This window comes from Miniopterus schreibersii (genome assembly GCF_964146895.1).
Source record: "Miniopterus schreibersii genome assembly, chromosome: 1".
Taxonomy (NCBI): domain Eukaryota; kingdom Metazoa; phylum Chordata; class Mammalia; order Chiroptera; family Miniopteridae; genus Miniopterus; species Miniopterus schreibersii.
Window position 1 is genome coordinate 151,133,409 of NC_138101.1, and position 21,202 is coordinate 151,154,610.

General features: G+C 41.2%; 1 protein-coding gene across 4 annotated transcripts in view; it reads right to left on the minus strand.

Annotated features, from left to right (window-relative positions):
* The window catches only part of DMXL2 (Dmx like 2), a 130,573-nt gene extending 114,077 nt beyond the window's left edge, over positions 1-16,496 (minus strand). For all 4 annotated transcript variants that reach the window (XM_081116941.1, XM_081116939.1, XM_081116940.1 and 1 more), the window contains exon 1: positions 15,982-16,496. In XM_081116941.1, the coding sequence (XP_080973067.1) occupies positions 15,982-16,068 (87 nt within the window). In that variant the 5' untranslated portion in view covers positions 16,069-16,496. The remainder of the gene's footprint in view (positions 1-15,981) is intronic.
* Positions 16,497-21,202: the final 4,706 nt, after the last annotated feature.

The window sequence follows — 21,202 nt, forward strand, 5'->3', positions numbered from 1 at the left end:
AGCCCAATTGCCCTTCCTTGATGGTGCACTGTGTATCCTGAAATAAACCTTGTTTTTAACTTTAGTTCATCTGTCCCTTGCCCTGACTACAACCAAAACTGATTCAAAGATTGGGGATATTCAGAGCAGGACTTCAAAGTAAATGCAGAATTGGCTATGATATTAGAGTAGGGAACGCAACAAGGATGCTAGGATGGAAAGCTAGCAAAACAGGATGTATAATAGAGATACAGGTACTAAAGCAGTCACATGTGATCCCTTGGAATCCAGGATACATACCTAGAGAGAATAATGCTTTGGAGCACTGGATAACCAAGTTTAGTTTTTTCAGCCTTAAGTAAAGAATAGCAAAAAGCAATGAACAAGAGTATGGTGCACCTGTCACTCTCATAAACTCTAAAGTATAAAACCATATGGCTTTTCTGTAAAACAACTTGGCAATATGAATTAAGAGACTATAAAGAGATTTAAGTACTTTGATTCATTAAGTCTATTTCTAGGGCTTAGCCTAAGAAAACATTCAGACATGCAAACAAACATTACAACTAGTACTAAAATGATCATTACAGCAATTTTAAAATAATTTAAAAAATAGGAACCAGCTAAACATCCCATTCTAGAAAAATTATGTTTTATCACATCAAGTATACTGTCCATCTTACTCCCAGACCTTTCTTGGCAAAACTGCCCCTACCCAGTGCTTCTGAAAGGACAGCCTTGGCAGACCACGTGACCAACACCCACTGCAGACAACTGACTCCAAAGGCCAAGAATTTCATACCAAAAACTACAGGCTGGCCAGAACAGATGTTGAAATTATCAAAGACATTAAAGTGGCTAGTATAAAAATGCTCAAATAACTATATAGGTGAACACTCTCAAATCAGTACTCTAAAGCTTCCATGTTAATCAGAAAAGAAGAGCAAAGCAAATTCAAAGCATGAAGAAAGCAGGGAATAAAGACAGAGCAGAAATAATGAAACTGAAAACAAAAATGATACAGAATATGAATGAAATCAAAATCTGGTTCTTTGAAAAAGATCAGTAAAACACATAAACCTCTTGCAAGACAAAGAAAAAGACACAAATCATCAATATCAACAATAAAGAAGGGAACATCAGTACTAATCTTTCAGGCATTAAAAGGATAATAATGAAATACTATAAACAACTCAACACGTATAAATGTGACAATAAAATGGATGAAAAAGATTAATTCCTCCAAAACAGAAACTACAAAAACACACAAAAGATTAAACGTATTACCTAAATAGTACTTTAACTATGAAAGAAATCAAACGTGTAGTTAAAAACTTTCTGGAAAAAGAATACTCCAGGCCCAGATGGTTTCATTGGCAAATTCTACTAACATTGACAGAGTAAGTGACACCAATTCTACATGATCCCTGAGAGAAAACAGAAAAGGAAGAAATACTTCCAAACTTATTTTATGAAATCAATATTACAATGAGACCAAAACCAAATTAAAAGAAAGGGGGAAAAACTATAGAGTAATATCCTTAATGAACATAGATGCAAAAATGCTCAATAAAATATAAGCAACACAAATCCAGCCGTATATAAAAAGGGTAATACACACCGTAACCAAGAGGGGCTTATACCAGTAATACAAAGTGATTCAATTTGCAAGTCAATGTAACCCACCATATTATCAGTCTAAAGAAGAAAAAACACATGACTGTATCAACCAATGAAGAAAAAAAATTTGACAGTATTCGAGATACCTTCGTGATAAAAACTTTCTGCATAAAAAAGAAATAGAAGAAAACATTCTCAACCTAAAGGGCATCTACAAAAAACAAAAACAGGGGGAAAAAGTCTAGCACTAGTCAATGCAATAAGCACAATAAAGCAAATTAGACATGACTGAAGATAAGATTAGCAAATGGATTTGAAGAAACTATCCAGGTCGCTCCAGAGAAGGATAAAAACAAAATACAGAAGAGAGGATGTAAGATACAGAAACAGAGTAAGAAAGTCTAATACATGTTTAGTATACAGTCACGTGCCACTTAAGGACAAGGATATGTTCTGAGAAACGCATCATTAGGTGGCGTCACCATTGTGCAAACATATATAGAGCGCAAACCTAGATGTTCTAGCCTACTGCACACCTAGGTTATATGGTTTAGCCTACTGCTCCTAGGCTACTAGCCTGAACACATGTGACTGCACAAAATAACACAAGATTAAATCAAGCACAAGAAAAAATGATGCAACCAAGAGAAGCAGTAGACACAAGATGAATGAGGCAATTGCCAGTATAGCATGGCATACTGTTTACAGCAAACTTTTTTTAAATAAATTAGCAATGCCCTGGCCAGTGTGGATCAGTTGGTTGAGCATTGTCTCGAGCACCAAAAAGTCACCAGTTCAATTCCTGATCAGGGCCCATGCCCAGATTTTGGGTTCAGTTCCCAGTAGAGGTGCGCTCAGGAGGCAGCTGGCTAATGTTTCTCTCACATGGATGTTTCTCTCTCTCTCTCTCTCTCTCCCCTCCCTTCCACTCTTTCTAAAAATCAATGGAAAAAATATCCTCTGGTGAGGATTAACAAAATAAAGACATTTTCAAACAAAAGGTGGCATTACAAGGCCAACAGATCCACACCAAAGGAAATTCTAAAGGTTCTCCAGGAAGAAAATAATCCCAAATGGAATGTGAAAAAATGTATGAAGGAATGAAAAGCAAAGTAACAGTATATATGTAGGTAAATCTAAATAAGCTTTAATTGTGTAAAATAATATCTTACAAGGTTTATAAATATAAACAGACTTATCACAGGAGAGATTACAAGCAGGAACAGGGGGAAAAACAAAGCAAAGGGTTCTTATATTGTCTACAAGAATATAAAGCCTCATCAAACTTTGGTAAGTCACAGGGTAACTGAAGAATGCATGTTGTAATTTCTAGAGTAGAAACACACCTCTAAATTATTTATGAGTTAGTGATTTAAAAAGCAGCTTTGTGGTGTGCAGATATAGTAGTAGGTCCTAAGAATATAAAGCGTACATCCATAAATGCATATATAGAAAGAAAGACTGGAATGAGCTAAGTATGTATCTCAAGTTAGGAGGGAAAGAGCAAAAGTAATCCAAATAATATAGAAAGAAGAAAATCATAAATTAAGAATAAAAGTTAATAAAATAGAAAATAAATACATAATATACAGAACAGTAAATTTAAAAGTAGCTTATCTTAAAAGATTAATAAAGTTGATAAATTTCTTTTTTAATATATCTTCATTGATTTCAGAGAGAGGAAAGGAGAGGGCGAGAGAGAGAGAGAAACATCAATGATGAGAGAGTCATTGATCGGCCGCCTCCTGCAGGCCCCCAACTGGGGATCAAGCCCACAACCCGGGCATATGCCCTGACCGGGAATCAAACCCCGATCACCTGGATCCTAGGTCAACGCTCAACCACTGAGCCATGCCTGGCCGGGCTAAAGCTGATAAATTTCTATTGAAGAAAATGAGAGGCGCAAATACCCAATGGCAGTAATGAGAAAAGAAGCAACACAACAGATGCTTCAGACCTTAAAAAAATAGTAAGAGGCTGCTGTGAACAATTTTAAACTAATAAATTTGGAAATCCCTGCAAAAAAATAAAATTCTTGGACAATAATGACCCAAAATTCATTAAGGAAAAAACTACAGATAAACATTCTCAAATTTGTAATATAAGCCTCCTCCATGAGCCCTCGGTCCACTCTACCAAAAATGTTAAGAGGGGTTATCTCTGGATTGTACCATAACATATCATTTTTTTCTTCCACATTTTTCAAATTATCTACAAGGGCATATGTTACTTTTTAAATTTGAAGGGGGAAAAAGGGACTGGGAGCCTTGGGTTCTAGTTTTCAATCTGCCACAGGTCTATGTGATTTTGATTAAATCCTTTAATTCCTAGGTATAAAATTCCTTTAGTAGAAACAAATTGTCTTGTTTCTATATACCAACCACATCCAAGAGGCACTATTAAATACTGCCAGAAAGAAGGGCTACAATTCAATTATCCTACAACCAAAGTCATCACTTTGGTAGATGACCTCAATTTAACTAGTTTATCGCTTAAAACAACATACACCATGTCCTCTTGTACAACAATGCACATTTAATAGCTGGTTTGCCTTAAGGGTATATGCAATGCCTCGGCACTCAAATATTTTTTAATAAAGGATAACCAGGAAGTTATGCTACTCAAAACTCTACTGGCAATGGAAACTTTCCAATTTCCTTTTTACTTTGCATATATCAACATTGTTTGCATTGTGAGCTGTTGTTTTTATTGTTTTTTAATCCTCACCCGAGGATATTTTTTCCATTGCTTTTCAGAGTGAGTGGAAGGGAGAGAAAGAGAAAACAACATGAATGTGAGAGGGACACATCAATTGGCTACCTGCCAGGGCCACTATGCTACACATTTTCTTAAAATGTTTTTATTGATTTCAGAGAGAAGAAAGGAGAGGGAGAGAGAGAAACATCAATGATGAGAGAGGCATTGATCAGCTCCCTCCTGCATACCCCCTACTGGGGATTGAGCCCACAACCTAGGCATGTGCCCTGACCAGGAATCTAACCATGATTTCCTGGTCCACGCTCAACCACTGAGCCATGCTGGCTGGGCTATACTATACCTTTTAACATTGTTTTAGAGTATGCTCTTCCTACTTATAAAAAATCTGCCTAAAACAGTATGCCACATTAAACTGGCAGCAGCCTCATACATCGTGTTTACCGAGTTTCGACTGCACTATTTTCTCTTGTATTGATTTAATCTCATGTTGTTTCATACAGTAACATGTGTACAGGTTTGTTGCCTAGGAGCAACAGGCTATGCCATATAGCCTACGTATGTAGTAGGCTATACCATCCAGGTTTGTGTGAGTGCACTATACGATATTCACACAATGACGAAATCACAAATGACACATTCACAGAATGTGTCCCCATCATTAAGTAACATGTGACTGTATTCTAACAGAACCATTCTGACTACTACGGGGAGAATACACTGAAGGGGTATAAAACCAAAGGCAGACAGGCAGGGAGACCTGTTAAGAGCCTAATGCCAGTGAGAAACAAGATGGCGCGTAGGTAACAGCTGCACCCGCCGCCTCCCACAACCACATCAAAATTACAACTAAAATACAGAACCACCGTCACTCAGAGCCTCCTGAAATCTGACTGAACAGAAGCCCCACAACCAGGGACCTGAAGAAGCACCGAGACCGGTAGGAGGGGCAGAGACGCAAGCGGATTGGCACTGAAACGGAGACTCGCCGCGGGCCCACACCTGGGGCCTCGGTTTAAACCCGGGTGGGAATCTCGGTGGTGGAGGTTTCCCGGAGGAGTGAGGGGTCCCAGCCCCAAAGCAGGCCCCCAGCCCAGGGCTCCAGGGCCGGGAAGAGACGTCCCCACAACTCTGGGCTGTGAAAACCAGCGGGAACTGTGGATGAGGGTTGTGGAGGCTGCAGGAGCCCCAGGAAGCTCCTCTTAAAGGGCCCGCGCACGGACTCACTCGGACACGCTCCCTCTGAGCCCAGCGCCGGGAGCAGCCGGAAAGGACCTGGGACACTCGGGGAGGAACTAACCTGCCTGGGATCCGGGCGAGAGGCGGAGGGGCGGCTTCCTCCCAGGCAGAAGGGCTGGCGGAGGCCATGGCTCCTTTGGCGAGTCCTCCCCGCACACAGCCAGCAGGCAGGCGCCATATTTGAATCGCCAGCACCTGACTCACCCCTTTGGCCCCGCCCCATGATTCCCGGAGGCCCCGCCCCTCCCCACCTGCAGCTCATCCAGGCCATTTCCAGGGGCTTTTCTGTGCAAGTGGCCTCTCAAGCCTCATGCTTAGGACTTTCCTAAAATCTCTCAAACAAGCAGCAGTGGGCCCCATACAGCTTGATAAGTGGCCCCAGGCCTGGCACTAGCCGCAGCCTGCATTGGCTTATAGCTTGGCCTCTCCTAGACACCTCCAAGCCCAGAACAAGTAGCATCCAACTACGGTTTGCTGTGTAGCTCATGCTGGGTGGCCCTGGGCAAGGCACTGGCACAGGCTGACTTTGTACCTCCCTGGAGGCCCCAGAAACAGTGCACCTGGTGGTCAGACTTGACCACACTGGATTACAACCCTACCACATCCATGAGTGACACTCAAGGGGTGCACTTGGTGAACACCAAAGCTCCACTGAAGTAAATCCTGCTCCATAGGGGTGTCTCCAGCACAGCAGCTCTTTGGCTGTAGTTGCAGCTGGTCCTCACAGTTGATTGGCCTGGGGGTGAATTTCTCCCAGGGATGCCAACAACAACCAAGGCTCAATTACAACAGGACAGTGCACACAGCCCACACAGAGGAGCACCTAGAAGGCCCAGCTCAGGTGACTGGAGAGGCTGAGCCACTGGACCCTACAGGACACCTACTACACAAAGCCACTCTACCAATCCCAGAAGACATAGCAGCTCTACCTAATATATAGAAACAAACACCTGGAAGCAGCCAAAATGTGGAGGCAAAGAAATATGTCACAAAGGAAAGAAAAGAAGAAATCTCTAGAAGAGGAATTAAATGAAATAGATCCAAGCAAGCTAACAGATACAGAGTTCAGAATTTTGTTTATAAGGATGTTTAAGCAGACTATTAGAGAAATAACGAGAAAATCGATAACATAATAATGTACCAATTTGAAATGAAGGCTACAGGAACTGAAATGAAGAATAATTTACATGGAATCAACAGTAGAGTAGAGGACGCTAAGAATCAAATCAGCAATTTGGAACATGAGGAAACAAAAAACACCCCACCAGAAGAGCAAAAAGAAAGAAGAATCCAGAAATATGAAAATAGTATAAGGAGCCTCCAGGACAACGTCAAGAGGCCCAACATTTGTATTATTGGGGTGCCAGAAGGGGAAAAAAGAGACCAAGAAATTGAAAGCCTATTTGAAAAAATAATTACAGAAAACTTCCCCTACCTGGGGAAAGAAATAGACTTACAAGTCCAGGAAGCCCAGAGGGTCCCAAACAAGAGGAACCCAAAGAGGCCCACAGCAAGACACATCATAATTAAAATGCCAAAGGTTAAAGACAAAGAGAGAATCTTAAAAGCAGCAATTGAAAAGCAATTAGTTACCTACAAGGGAGCACCCATACAACTTTCAGCTGATTTCTCAACAGAAACTTTGCAGGCCAGAAGGGAGTGGCAAGAAATATTCAAAGTGATGAAAAACATGAAACTACAACCCAGATTGCTCTACCCAGCAAAGCTATCATTTAGAATTGAAGGTCAAATAAAGAGCTTCACAGATAAGAAAAAGCTAAAGGAGTTCATCACCACCAGACCAGCACTACAGGAAAAGTTGAAGAGTCTTCTTTAAGAAAAAGCTAATGAACATAAGAATCTGACAAACTAAATAGATCCAGAGACATTGACACATGCAACAGACGATCATATTTCAGAAGAAAGAGGGAAGGCGGGGTGGAGGGTGGGAAGAGATTAACCAAAGAAGTTATATGCATATATGCATAACCCATGGACACAGTTAATAACGGGTTAAGGCCTGGGGAGGGGGTGGGAGCGAAGTGGAGGGGGTCAATTGGGGGGAAAATGGGACACCTGTAATACTCTCAACAATAAAGATAAATTAAAAAAAAAAAAAGAGCCTAATGCCAAAATCCTGGAAAGAAACGATGGTGTTTGGACCAGAGTGGTAGTCATACAGATAAGAACTGGTCAGATTCATAATTTGCCAATATTAGATATGGTGTAAATTAAAACAGTGAAAGATTCCAAAGGAACTGAAAAAAAATGAAGTAGCCATTTACTCATTTAGGAAAGGTTGGAGGAGAAGAATGTTATAAGGATGGGGACTCTGAGGTAGTATTAGAAATTCAAGAGGGAGATGTCAAAGAAACAGCTGGATATAGAAATCTGGAATCAGGCTGAGAAGGAGCAGTTAAGGGAAGTAGAGGAAAATCAGGAGAGCTACATGAAAGTATTTCAATTAAGAAGGAAAAGCAATTTTACAAGAGAGAAAAGGATAAACTGCCAGGACAATGGCCGTGAGTAGATAAGAGGGATGGGGATTAGGGTATATTAATCAAGGTTTCTCTCAACTTTGACAGTATTTACATTTGGTGCTGAAAAATTCTTCATTGGTGGGGAAGGGCTGCCTTGTGCGTTATATGAGGTTTATCAGGATTTCTGGCCTTTTACTACTAGATGCCAGTCTTTCCTGCCAACTCCCTCACAATAAAAAACGTCCCCAGACATTGCCAAGTATTCCCTAAGGGTCAAAATCACCACTATAAATGGAGGAACTGGTCTTTGCTGGAGACAAAATCCATCCACATAAAAAGAATGATGGAAGATGCTATAGGTAGAGTACATAATACTTTGAATACCTCCTTCTTAGTAGATCCTCCTAAGTACAATAGAGTCAAGGCCAAACACAGGTGAGGAAGGTGCTAGCATACCACAAAACCAAAGTCATTATGATAACAGTGTAATAACCTGATTATTAATTAACTGGAAAGGAACAGAGGGCCAAATATTATAGGCATGCCCAGTAAAGTCTAAATGACATAGAGAGAGTGCTTGCCTGTCAGTCATACCCAGAAACAAGGCATTGGACAGAGTGGGAGTGTAGGTGTGGCCACTGCAAGCAGGGAAGATTTGACATTTAAGGTCCTAAACAAAAGGAGTTCCCTCTCCTGCTTATACTCTTGCTGCTTGCGCCTGACTCCTGGCTTGTGGGCCTCTCATGCTCTGCATTCGCCCACATGGCTTGCAGCCATGTGGACCCCACACACAATGAACTGATGGACTAAAATTAGCCTGATGCTGTGCTGGACTCAACTCCACCATGGAAGGGAAACTCTGGACACTGGCTTTGCTTCTAGCCCTGCTGCATCCCCAGCTGCACCTTTTCCAGGACTGCTTTAAGGGAAATGGGGCTTTGCAAACCGAGGGATCTAACTTCACGCAAATAAAGCTTTCTACCACATCGCACTCTCCTGGGGGCCTCTGGAAATTCTTATTCCATCAGCACCCCAAGAGGCCCACTTCCACTAGCAAAAACAGAAATTCCACCCACACAATTCTGATAACAATTATTCCTAGGAAAATGTTAGCATTTTACCATACTAGCTAAGTGTATCTTTGAACAGAGTCTAAGCCAAAACTTTCATGTGTTTTTTGGGGTCCATCTACAGCGTCCCTTTGCATAATGATCATATGGTCTCAGGTTTCTGGGGTTTCTCCTAGAATCACAGAATGAAAATATGACTTTGTACAAATTAAATTAAGTGTTATATTCCTGAGAGGGCTCAATTTTTACAGGAAGTGGCCTAAAAAGGAACATATCTCCAATGATAATCTGAGAGGACATTATTTATGGCTTTCAAATCATCCCACCAAATTATCATACAGTACAGTTCTTAAAGGAGTCTCACTCTATTCATTGACTTCTTTATACATACTGACTTCTCTATCAGAGGAATATAAGATAATCATCATATTTTTTAGGTATTAGGACGGGGGGAAAGGAAAGTGTTCAAGGAGCCCTTAGCAATCATAAAATGAGAAGGCTTGAGAATAAAAAGTGCAGGCAATTGGTTTCACATGTATACATCAAGCCCCAGGGTTACATGAGCTATATCTAACAGAAAGAAAATACAGTCTGGCCTGGCTGGCGTGGCTCAGTGTTTGAGTTTGACCTATGAACCAGGAGGTCATGGTTCAATTCCCGGTCAGGGCACATGCAGGGGTTGCAGCTTGATCCCCAGTAGGAGGCATGCAGGAGGTGGCCAATCAATGACTCTCTCATCATTGATGTTTCTCTCTCTCTCTCCCTTCCTCTCTCTGAAATCAATAAAAAACATTAAAAAAAGAAAAAGAAAATACAATCATAACACCTGTGTAAGTTGCACCTGTTTCCTCAATAATAGGTCATATCCAGTTACATCATGAATTAGGGTTCCAGAGCAAAAATGTAATGCAAAAGGACTCCACAAACTCAAAAAGATTGAGAACCCTAAAACGTCTATTAAAATATTTGGCTTCCAAAGTTGTTTTAAAAAAAAACCCATAAGTTAGAAGAGCCTTACTAAATCTGAATTACAGATATTCTCTATTATTATTTCTTTTGAAATACTGCTTTGTTTTCTACCATAGAAGAAAATTAAGTTGGTCAGGCATGACTTCTTTTTCCATTGTACCACTGTGGTTGTAACCCAACATCCCGTGTTTTTTGTTTTCACTGATATTTAGAGAGAGAGGATGGGAGAGGGATAGAGAGAGAAACATCAAAACATCAACAAGAAACATCGATTGGCTGCCTCCTGCCACCCCACACTGGGATGGAGCCCAATACCTGGGCATGTGCCCCTACCAGGAATCAATCCAATGAGCTCTTAGTTCATGGGTCAACTCTCAACCACTGAGCCACACTGGCCAGGCCCTGTGGGGTTTTTTTATGATTAAATACAGACTCTGATTTGTTCTAAGAATTTCCTAAGATCCAAGTTAAGATACTAATTATAATTTCTAAAGTCATTTTTCAAATACCCAAAATCCTAAAGACAAAGTAAAGGAGTAACTATTTAGGGGCTGGAGAACATGAACACCATTACACTGACCCCATCTCCTACTCCGTACTGCATGTGACAGTTCCAGGGAACTACCAGTAGCCAGATGCTGAAGATACAATCATAAAAAAGAGCCTCCTTCTCCACTGTGAGCCCGAAGACCCGTTACTTCATAAACACTCTGTATGGCTTATTCCCTGAGCCAGAAAGGAGGTCAGACTCCCTGACTGTAAAGCCTGACCAACAGTCTTGTACATACAAGTGGAGGGGAAATATACAACAGACTCCAGGCTTACTTCACCACAAGCACTTTGCTTCTGGTCCATTTTCTCTCTTGCCCCTTGAAAATCTTCAAAGAAGCCAATATAATGCTCATTTGAGGTCTGAATACTTAAAAAGAACCTAATTTAAGAACCTCATTTTACTGATGAAATACCTACAAGAGGTAAAGTGATTTACTCAAGCCATATAAGTAGTCAGTCTCTGACCTCCCCATTTCTGGGGAGGCATTATTTGGGACTATACCAGAGTTTCTGGGTAGCTGCTAGGAGTCATTTCTCTAAAAGTAGGAAGGTTAATCAACAATCTACATGAGGACATAAAAAAGAACTTATATAACTTCATATACAGGGTGGGGCAAAAGTAGGTTTACAGTTGTTTATATGGAAAATAATAATAATACAAGAATAAATTCTGTTTCACATACTCACAATTGTAAACCTACTTTTGCCCCACCCTGTACACCTACAGGCTGACAAAACACAAGCCCACAAACTCTAAAAAATACCTATTAAAATAATCAAGAAGCTACTCTCCAAGAAAAAAATAGGCCAATTTCTCTTGGAAAACAAGCCCATTCTAAATTCTTGACTTCAGTCTTCCCCTTTACTCTCATCATAGGCTGTCAATAGATGTAAAAGTTGTTACACCTATTGATATCCAGCCAGTACAGAAGCATATTTCTGTCCAACTCCCCAATTCCCCTGGCCAAAAGTGATCTATTATTATTCCTCCAGAATTTCCAATAGAACTTAAGTGCTCACAATACCACACAGCTGGCCTGCTATGGTTAAGTACATATATCTTAACTCTCCTAGTAGACTATCAGGTTCCTATACTTCTTTAATAAATTCCCCGAAACAGGACTAAGGTTTTTTTTCCTTGTTTTTTTTTCCTATAATCCCCACAGAGCCTCACACACCTATGTGCTCAACAAACATTTCCTAAATGTATAAATAGGCTGATCATTTTCAAAGTTGGTGGTGCCATAATTCTAGGACTGGAATGTTATTATACTATGATAGAATTAAAATACATCTAAATTCCAGGGAAAAAAGGTCATATAACATTATCTTCTAACTGTTAATGTTTTGTCATTCATTACTAACCTGGTGACTTTAAGAAAAAAACAATACGAACAACAAAAGTCAAGAAATGCCAGAATACAGATATGTTTTCCTAAAAAGTGATGGGTAATGTTTGTGAATTATATTCTTCAACATTCTCTGGGTGTTTGCTATTTAATAAAGAAGTTCTGTGTTGTTTTTTTAAAATCACTTTTTTGAAGGAATTCATCCTTTATATCACACCGTTATACCCAATAATTTATCCTTTATATCACACCATTCCATGGCTTTTGTTTTTCTTGCCATCCAGAAAAGTCTACCACCATCTTTCCAAATGTCAATCTTCTGTGAAATCTTTTCTTATCTTCCCAACTACATGTGATCTCTTTCATCTGCCTTACATTATAATTATGTATATTCTTTTCCTATCTCTGCCAGTATATTATAAGCACCCCGAGAGTGGAAATAACTTGCTAATTTTTGTAAACTTTGATCAATGTGTTGAATTCATATCAGATTGGAATAACATCAACTGCCCCTATCCACCTGAAAATACAGTCTGCACCCCTTAAGGCCAATGGTAAAATTTTTAAAATTAGATTAATAATCATCATGAACCATCATTATTTTAATTAATATTTTAATGCTTACCAAAAAAAATAACTGAGGACTATTTTTCAGGAAAGTAATAATGTAAATAAGAAACAATTTACACTATCTGTTGCATTAAGCCTTGAAACAATCACTTATCTATAAGAATGTAGTTGGAAATGTCTCAATGGCAAACAAAATAAAATCCAACAAAGCTCATACATGGTAGAAGATCATCTCCTTGGACTATCTGGGATCTGATTTTTGCAGGATAACAGTATTCCCAAAACTCATATCTACATTTAAAAGAGCAGAATGATCAAAAGGTAATACATACAACTATATTTATAAAATTTTAAAAAACTACTAACTGTTAAAGCACAAATAAAAACTATCATAGCTCACATGTTAGCACTAAAAGTATACACATCACTAAGACTATCCACTACAAATTGCACCACCATGTCAATATAGCACAGATTGGCATAGCTAAGCATATAATTAGCATAGCTAAGAATATAATTCACTATGGCATATTGGCATATGCCATAGTGGCATAGCTAAGCAGCCATTCACAGTCCAATCACACCACCCACCAGGCACAGCACAATATATATAGCACTGTTTTTCAAATATGATGTCATGAACACTTCAAAATCCATATAGAACAATTCCTTTTCAAAAACTTTGTGTATATACTCCTAAATAAATGATCTATCCAATTTTGAAAAGGTACTCAAGTTCTCATTGGCTAAGAACCACTGGCTAGCTAAAAGTCTGTCCTACAATGGCCACGTCTTGGCCTTACACACATACACACACACATACATCTTCAGAGCAAGAACTCCGATAGGAAAGAAACATGCCACAGCAAAAAGCCCACCAGATGAGAAGTCACAAGACTTCATTCGAGTCCTGGCTGGTCTCCTTTTTAGTCATCTGACCAAGAACTAAAGTTTTTCCACCTGATTGCTATACAAATTAAATGGCATGCTTTATGTAAAGAAGCTTTACTTTTTAAAAAATTTTATTTTTACCATACTAATATAGGCATTCAAATAATTGTTAGTTCATTCTAGAACAACTTGTTACTTAAAAACAGCTTGTTCTCATTTTCTGTAAAGCAACTGTTATTCATAGAGTCCAAAAGGTCATTTCTAGTTCAAGGCAAAATTATAACTAGATTAGTGCACTCAAAACTAAGATATTAAAATGAGAATGGGTTTGTAATGCCACTGGGCCAAATAATCAGTGTCACAGGCAGGGATCCTAAACCAGGTAATTTTTGAGTTATACTTTGGGGAAATTAAAAAGTCAGGATTCTCTTGTTGCAACACAAAAATGTAAGCTAGAGTAAGATGATTAGTACGTCTAATAGCAGTGGGGCCAAGATGAAAAGTATATATAACCAAATATAAAGTCAAAGATGGCAGAAGAATATCTCACAAGTTTAAATTTCATAACATAGCTATTAGGAACAACTGCATATTCTTGAGCCCAGAATGATATGGTGAAATGGTATTGGAAGATACCATTTCCAAGCAGCTCTATGAAGGATGAACTGAAGTGATCAGATGAGTGTCAGGAAAACCAGTTTGGAAGCTCTCATATTAAATACAAATAAGACTCTATAATAAGGTGGTAACAACTCAGGACATGAGAAGGGGTAAATCTGGTAAGCACTGCAGAGAGTCACCTAGACTTGGTGACAGGTTTGAATTGGAGAGGTGGAAAAAATATATAAAAATGATTCCAAGAACCTGGTCATGGGTGGCCAGTAACATAACCAACCCTGCCCAGCACTGGCTTTTCCAGACTGCATCTAAATCCATTTTAGCGCTATATACCAGCCCCACAGTGAGATGCCTTTCCACTTTAGATGAAAACGGAAAATTACTGCCATGACATTAGTGTGGAAATACCCCATAACCCATGGTACCAGATTTGTTTCTTCATGGAGGAAGTCTCTTCTTCCAACCCTGAGGAACTTCTTTCCCTACCTAAACAATTGGGGGAGAGGGAAATTTCTTCTCTGTGCCCCAAATATTCTCTCCACACTTGAAGTCCAATCTCAGTTCTATAATGGATCTTTTAGGTCACATGTACACAAAACACAGAGGACACCACTGATAAGAGTAAGGTGTAACAATACAAGTCAGACAAATTATATTTTTAAAGGGTTCATTCTCAACTGGAACAAAGCCAAGTTAATTACATTTAAAAATTAAAATGGCCAAAAAGCAATCTTGTAGTTATTTTTAATGTATCACAATGACGGGTAAATTCTGTTCCAGAATGCACTGTGCTACATAATGATTCTGCAGTTTTTCTGGACCTCTTCTTATTTCTGCAGCTTTAAAAACATGCTGTTGGAAAGCAGAAATCAAAGTGTTTCCCTTGTCTAAAAAGCATACCACTATGCTATTTCCAATTTTATCAAGCAGATGGTTGTCAATAACAATGTGTATTTAATCGAGGTCTCACTGCCTACAGTTTCTTCTCAAAAGGGCCTTGTATAAATTTAATACAAAAAAAGGAACTCATGCTAATCCATGGGAGTCTGTGGGTGAAAGCTCTAGAGCTCGGTTCGAATTTGCTATACTAACAACCCATTCTCAAAAAAATCCATCCACCCTCCATGCGAAACATGCCTATTTCATTTCTATTTTAAAGAGGTTCTGACACGTTATTGTTTACATACGCTTTACTCACACAAACAAGGAAAGCACTGTCATAAAATTTCACATTGCCTTAGCTTAAAAACAAACCAGCCTACCGTGCAAACGGGTTAAAACATTACCTAGGAAGGTTACCAAACTGTGATCTCGTGTTAAATAAAGAGCCCTTCAGGCCAGTCATGCGAACCCTTCCATTCTACATTTTTCAGGGGCAGAGAATGAATTTTTCTGTTTTCTTGCTGGAATTAAGGTTCTGCTTATCAGGAGACGGAGGAGGGCTGGGTCGAGTTTACAGCCGCAGGCTCCAACGTCTCCTCGCTGCCCCGACAGAGCGGGCGAGCGGAGCCAGGCGCAGCAGTGTCGCCTGCACGCTCCAGACGAGACCGCGTCTCCCGGCCTCCACGCCCAGCAGGTGCGAAGCAGGCGCTCTGGGGGTTTCGGCGGCTGCAACCACCTTCCTGCACCGCACACCCGCGGCCGCCCTAGGAGAGGAACCTTCCGGTCCAGACGCCCCCGGGGCCCGTTGCTGAGGGCGGGCAGTGGGGTGGATTCCTAATCCTTTCCCCTGATGGGTAATTTCCTACAGCAGCCGCAGGATTCACAGGCCCACGCCCCCTCCCCCCTCAGCTGGGCTGCAGAGGGCGAGCGGGTGGGGCCCGTCAACACCTCGCAGCCCCCCTGGGAAGCGTGGGCCCGGGACTAGGGGTTTCGGCCCCCACGTCCAGACCCCGGTCTCTCCCCCTCAGGCTCCCGGACGCCGCTCACCGTGAAAGGGACATCCCCGACGCTGCCCACGGAGTAGCAGTTGTCTCCAGGGTTGACAGCACCGGTGAGGACCTGATGCAGATGCATGTCCGGAGCCCGGGCTGGCCAGGAGAAGGCACGAGAGGCTGAGACGAGCCCCGCGCCCGGCCCTCCTCCGCCGCGAGAGCGCCTCCCCCTCCGCCTCCCTCGGGACCCGCCGCGCGGCTGCTCCGGCTTATCGCCTCACTCCCCTTTCACCTTCCCCCGCCTCGTCCCTGCCATGGGATCTCCTCAACCGCCGACGCCGCTCGCCGCTCGGCGGCGGAAATGCCCGGATGCTCCCGCTGCCTGCTGCACCCGCGCACGAATGCGCGAGGAGGGCAAGGGTGCGTGTGAGGCGGGGAAACGTTCGAGGGATCGCGCGAGCCGGGAGCGTGCTGGAAGGGACGCTCCGCCCGAGGGAGCTGGGCGCGACGGTCTAGTGGGAGGGTAAACCCTTCCTCCCGCCGCCAGGCTCGGAGCTCAGCCCTCCCGCCCAGCCCCGCGTTTGCGCGTGCGCGCAGTGGTTTCCAGGGCAATTGCGCGCTGTGCGGATTCTCGACCGGGGATTGCGCGCGCAGACCCGCCGGAGTTCCCTCGGAGCCTCGGGGCAGCGGCCGCTGGGGGCGGGGGCGGGGGCTGGAGGGGCGGGGCCGAGGCCGCTGGGGCCCCGGCAGCCCTGAGACTCGGGGAAACGCCGCCCAGCGTCTCTCGCCGCGTGTAACCCACTCAGAGTACACTGTGGGATGGTCAGGGCAGTTGACCTCAGGAGGACATCAGTCCCTGGGAAATTCCACCTCAGGCGGTCTGAGATCCCTGAGAGCTTTTCCGAAGGACAGTGCCTCAGATATTTTACGTAAACAATACAGGCATCTTGAAACTGGAGGTGCGTCCTCCCCGGACAGCAGATGATTTTGCTCCCACCTTTTGTCACGGTTGTTCTAGACAGAGAAAGGGCCCCCTAGAGACTGGTGATTCCTCTAGACTCATTTTTTTCCTGCGTGATGTCACGAATTCGCAGAATCGCCTGATTTTTCCAGACTGTTTGCTAAGCTTTGAGTGGTTGATACGGGGATCAGATCCCTGCTCCAAGTCAATTCATCACTTTTTTTTTTTAATCCTATACTGTGTATAAGTCAGTGGGGCAAAGAAATAGAAACGATACCAAGGCACAACTATCTATAAAACAGGCGGAACACCAAGGGTTATGACTGAGACACAAAAGTCTCTGTATCACAGAAAAGGAAAAATTTGGCCGGATGTGTTAGAGGACCAAAGATCAGACTGATGTTTGAGGTAGGGAAAGGAAATGATAGTTAAGGAGATAAAGGTACCCCAGAGGTAGCTTGTGGCCTGCCTGAAGGTGGAGAGCCTTGAATGCTCCACTAGGGAGCTTAGGTTTCCTTCTGCATGGGATGCGGGGGGAGGGGAGGTGTCCTTTGTTTATGCAATCAAAACTGCTTTAGGAGATGACTTTGCTACACAGTTAGGAGGGTGGGGAAGCTTGGAGGCAAAGACCTGGCAGGAATTCACCATCTGTTCAGTGGAAAGGAGAAGTAGTCAGAGATAATCCTGATGACCTAGGGCATTTTCCTTTTCATTTAGTGACATAACTCTTCCTCCCAGCTTAGAAACCACAGAGCCACTTTTGGCTCCTTTCTCTGTCTTGCCCATATCTAAGGATCCCTTTTCGAAGTGTCTAATGCATGCCCCTCACTATCCCCACTGCCATTTACCTTCATTTCAGACCTCATCATTTCTCATTTAATTACCATAATAGCCTCCTAACTAGTTTGCCTTCCATCTCTTGCTCTCCAATCCATTCACCAAACTGCAGCCAGAGAAACCTTTTAAAAGAAAAATCCCTCTTTTTAGAATCCCCACTTCCTACAGGTTAAAATCTGAACTCCTTAGCTTGGCTGACAAACCTGTTCATTCTGGTTTCTGCCTAATCTTGTCATCTGAAGCTGTGCCCTCACAGCCACTGGGCTCCAGCCCCATGCAATTATTTGCTGTCTCCAGAGCATGCTGCATTCTCCTATGCTTCCTTGTTCTGGTTCATGCCCTTTGCTCTGTCTGGAATGCCCTCCCTCCCCTTCTGGACCTGACAAACCACACTTAGTTCAAAAGTCACCTATTTAATAAAGCCTTTTTGTCTACCCCTGAACACCTTGTGGTTTCCTCCTATTGAAACTCACATATCACGTAGCAATGTAAGTATTGGTTTGTGTCTGGTTCTTCTCCTAGGGTTTTAGACATTTCAAGTCAGGATCAGTATATTATTTTCCTGTTTCCCCAGTGCCTGAATATTAGTACTGTACTTTGTTTGCTGGCATACAAGATTTGAATATGAGTCAGAGGACCCAGTGGAGTCAAAAGTACCTTTCAAGGCCCTGGCTGGGTACAGGGTCAGCTGTATACACCAAGGTTGCGGGTTTGATCCTCAGTCAGAGCACATACAAGAATCAACCAATGAATGCATAAATATGTGGAACAATACATCTCTCTCTCTCTAAAATCAATCAATCAATTTTTTAAAGCACCTTTCATTACACATGTATTTACTTGTGCCTGTGAAAATGTTTAAATGATTTTACAGTGGTTTTGTGGAAGGAAGTATTATACGCTCATGTTAATATAGTATACTATGTACAGTATATTGGGTTCTAGGAAATCACAGGTTCTATGTATTTATTTATATACTATTAATCATGAATAAAGGTGCTAAACCATATAGCTAATAGAAATACATAGTGAAAATATAGCAGACAACAACACACACACACACAATGTTGGGCAAACGAAGCCCCATGCTATGCATGAAGAACCATGGAGGCAAATGCTGGTACTAACTAGCATCTTGGGACTAGCAAATAAAAAGAAGCCACAGTATCAAATAAATTTTAGAGAATTTCTATATATACAACATATATTAGTAAAAAATCATATGAAGCCCCCGGCCAGTGTGGCTTAGTGGTTGAGTGTTGACCCATGAACCAGGAGGTTATGGTTTGATTCCCCAGTGGAGGGCATGCAGGAAGCAACTGATCAATGACTCTCACCATTGATGTTTCTCTCTCTCCCTCTCCCTCTCCCTTCCTCTCTCTGAAGTCAATAAAAACATATTTTTTAAATCGTAAAAAGCAAGTAGTTAAATACAGTAAACTTAAATAAATTTCTTTGCAAGGTTTGATACATGTAGACAAACATTTCAGTACAAACTGGAACAAGACATACAGCAAAATAATACATTTGAAGAAAGTTCAACATCATGTTTAGACTTAGAGTAAAGACAAATATTTTACTAAATATTAGTACACATTGAAAAATGGGGAAAACTGAATATGTGTTATAGAAACTAATGTTTTAGTGAATGATAGCTGCATAACAAGAAATGAACACTGTTTCAAAGTGTCATAAATATTTTAATCTTCACCCTCAAAATTTAATATTTTCAAAGCTTGAAAACCATTGCTACTATTGAATTCTAAGTGAATCTCTTAATCTTCAACTTTCACTGTGTTAGAAACTGAGCCAAAACCATCATTAAACAAGACATTGTAGTCAGATCGTCAAGAGCATTAATTCCACGTTATTTAAGTCATTTCACAATTGGCTCTCGTTTTACAGCATTCCGTGAAGTTTTGACCCACACACTCAGCTATGAAATTGTAAGCCTCTTTCTTCTTTTGGTATCAACTCAAAAAATCTGAAGACTGCAAACACCTGTTCCCTCTTCCTTCATGAATCCTTTAAATGACTTCTTGATCACTCAGCATCTCAAGGTTGCAACTGGCTAGTTAAATCTCCTGGAATTATAGGCGAGCCTTTTATTGTCTAATCTGAGCAACCACAACTCATTTTGGACTAATATGGTAAGTTTCCTTAGTAGCCCACCCAACTAGGACACTGGGCCACATTTTAACTGTCCACAATTTCATTTACCCCTTGTTCATCAAGGCTTTTTTCATAGACCTAAAAATAAACTGAAGATTCTCATGTCCACAAGTTTTAACGGTAACACATGTTGTACCTTTGGGGTTGGGTTTAATGGAACGTTGCATGTCTGAGGAACTTAGTTTCCTAGCAGTAATCATATACCCATATGCACTAGTTATCTATTACTCTGAAATAAATTACCCCAAAACTTAGTGGCTAAAATCAACAATAAACATTTATTTTAGAGTTTTTGTGCATCAAGCATTCAGTAGTAGCTTAGTTGGGAGGCTTTAGTTCAGAGTTTTTCTTGAGGTTTCAGTCAAAATGTCAGCTAGATACTAAATAAAAACAAAAGACTACATATTGTATTATTTCATTTAGATTAAGTTTCCTGAAATGCAAATCTATTGATACAGAAAACAGATTAGTAGTTGCCTGGGGCTGGTGGTGGAACATGAGGTAACTGCTAATGGACATAAGGTTTCTTTGGGTACAAAGAGAGAGATTCTAAAATTAGATTGTGAAATTAGTAAATTAGTTAGACTCTGAAATTAGACTGCACAACTCTGTAAATTTACTAGAAATCATTGAATTGTACTTAGTGAATTTTATGGTAAATAAGCTATCTAATGAATCTATCTAAAAAAGAAGTGTCAGCCAGGGCTACAGTCATCTGAAGGTTTGACTGAGACTAAAAGACCTGCTTCCAAGTTGGCACACTCTCATGGCTGGCAGTGGGAAAAAATGTCCTCAGGTGAGGATTAAAAAAATACAATACTTAATCATATAAATAATTATTATGTAGAGTAGAAAAGACATAACATGACCTAAACCCCACTAACCTTTCCAATTGCATTTTTTATATTCCTTACCTCTAAATATATATTGCAGCCACACGGGAATGCTAGTAATTTCTTTGCTCTTTCAAGCCTCTGGAAACTCACCACTTCCCATCTAGAAACTCCCTCACCACCATCACACCCCCACCACCACACCCTTTGCCCAAACAATCTCTACTCTTCCTTAAAAATTCAGTTCAGAAGCTCCCATCTCTGAAGAGCTTTGGCCGGTGTGAATTATGTTATACACTCCTACAGGTATTTTCTTCCTTTTTCTACCTGGAAAACCGAGACTGTGTCTTGATGATAGTTGCTTACTGCCTTCTCCATTATCTGTTTTACCCTAATTAAAATCTCCAGTTTTAAGCTGGCAAATAAATGCCTGGTATAAAGACTACATTTCCCAGCCTACCATGTTGCTACTT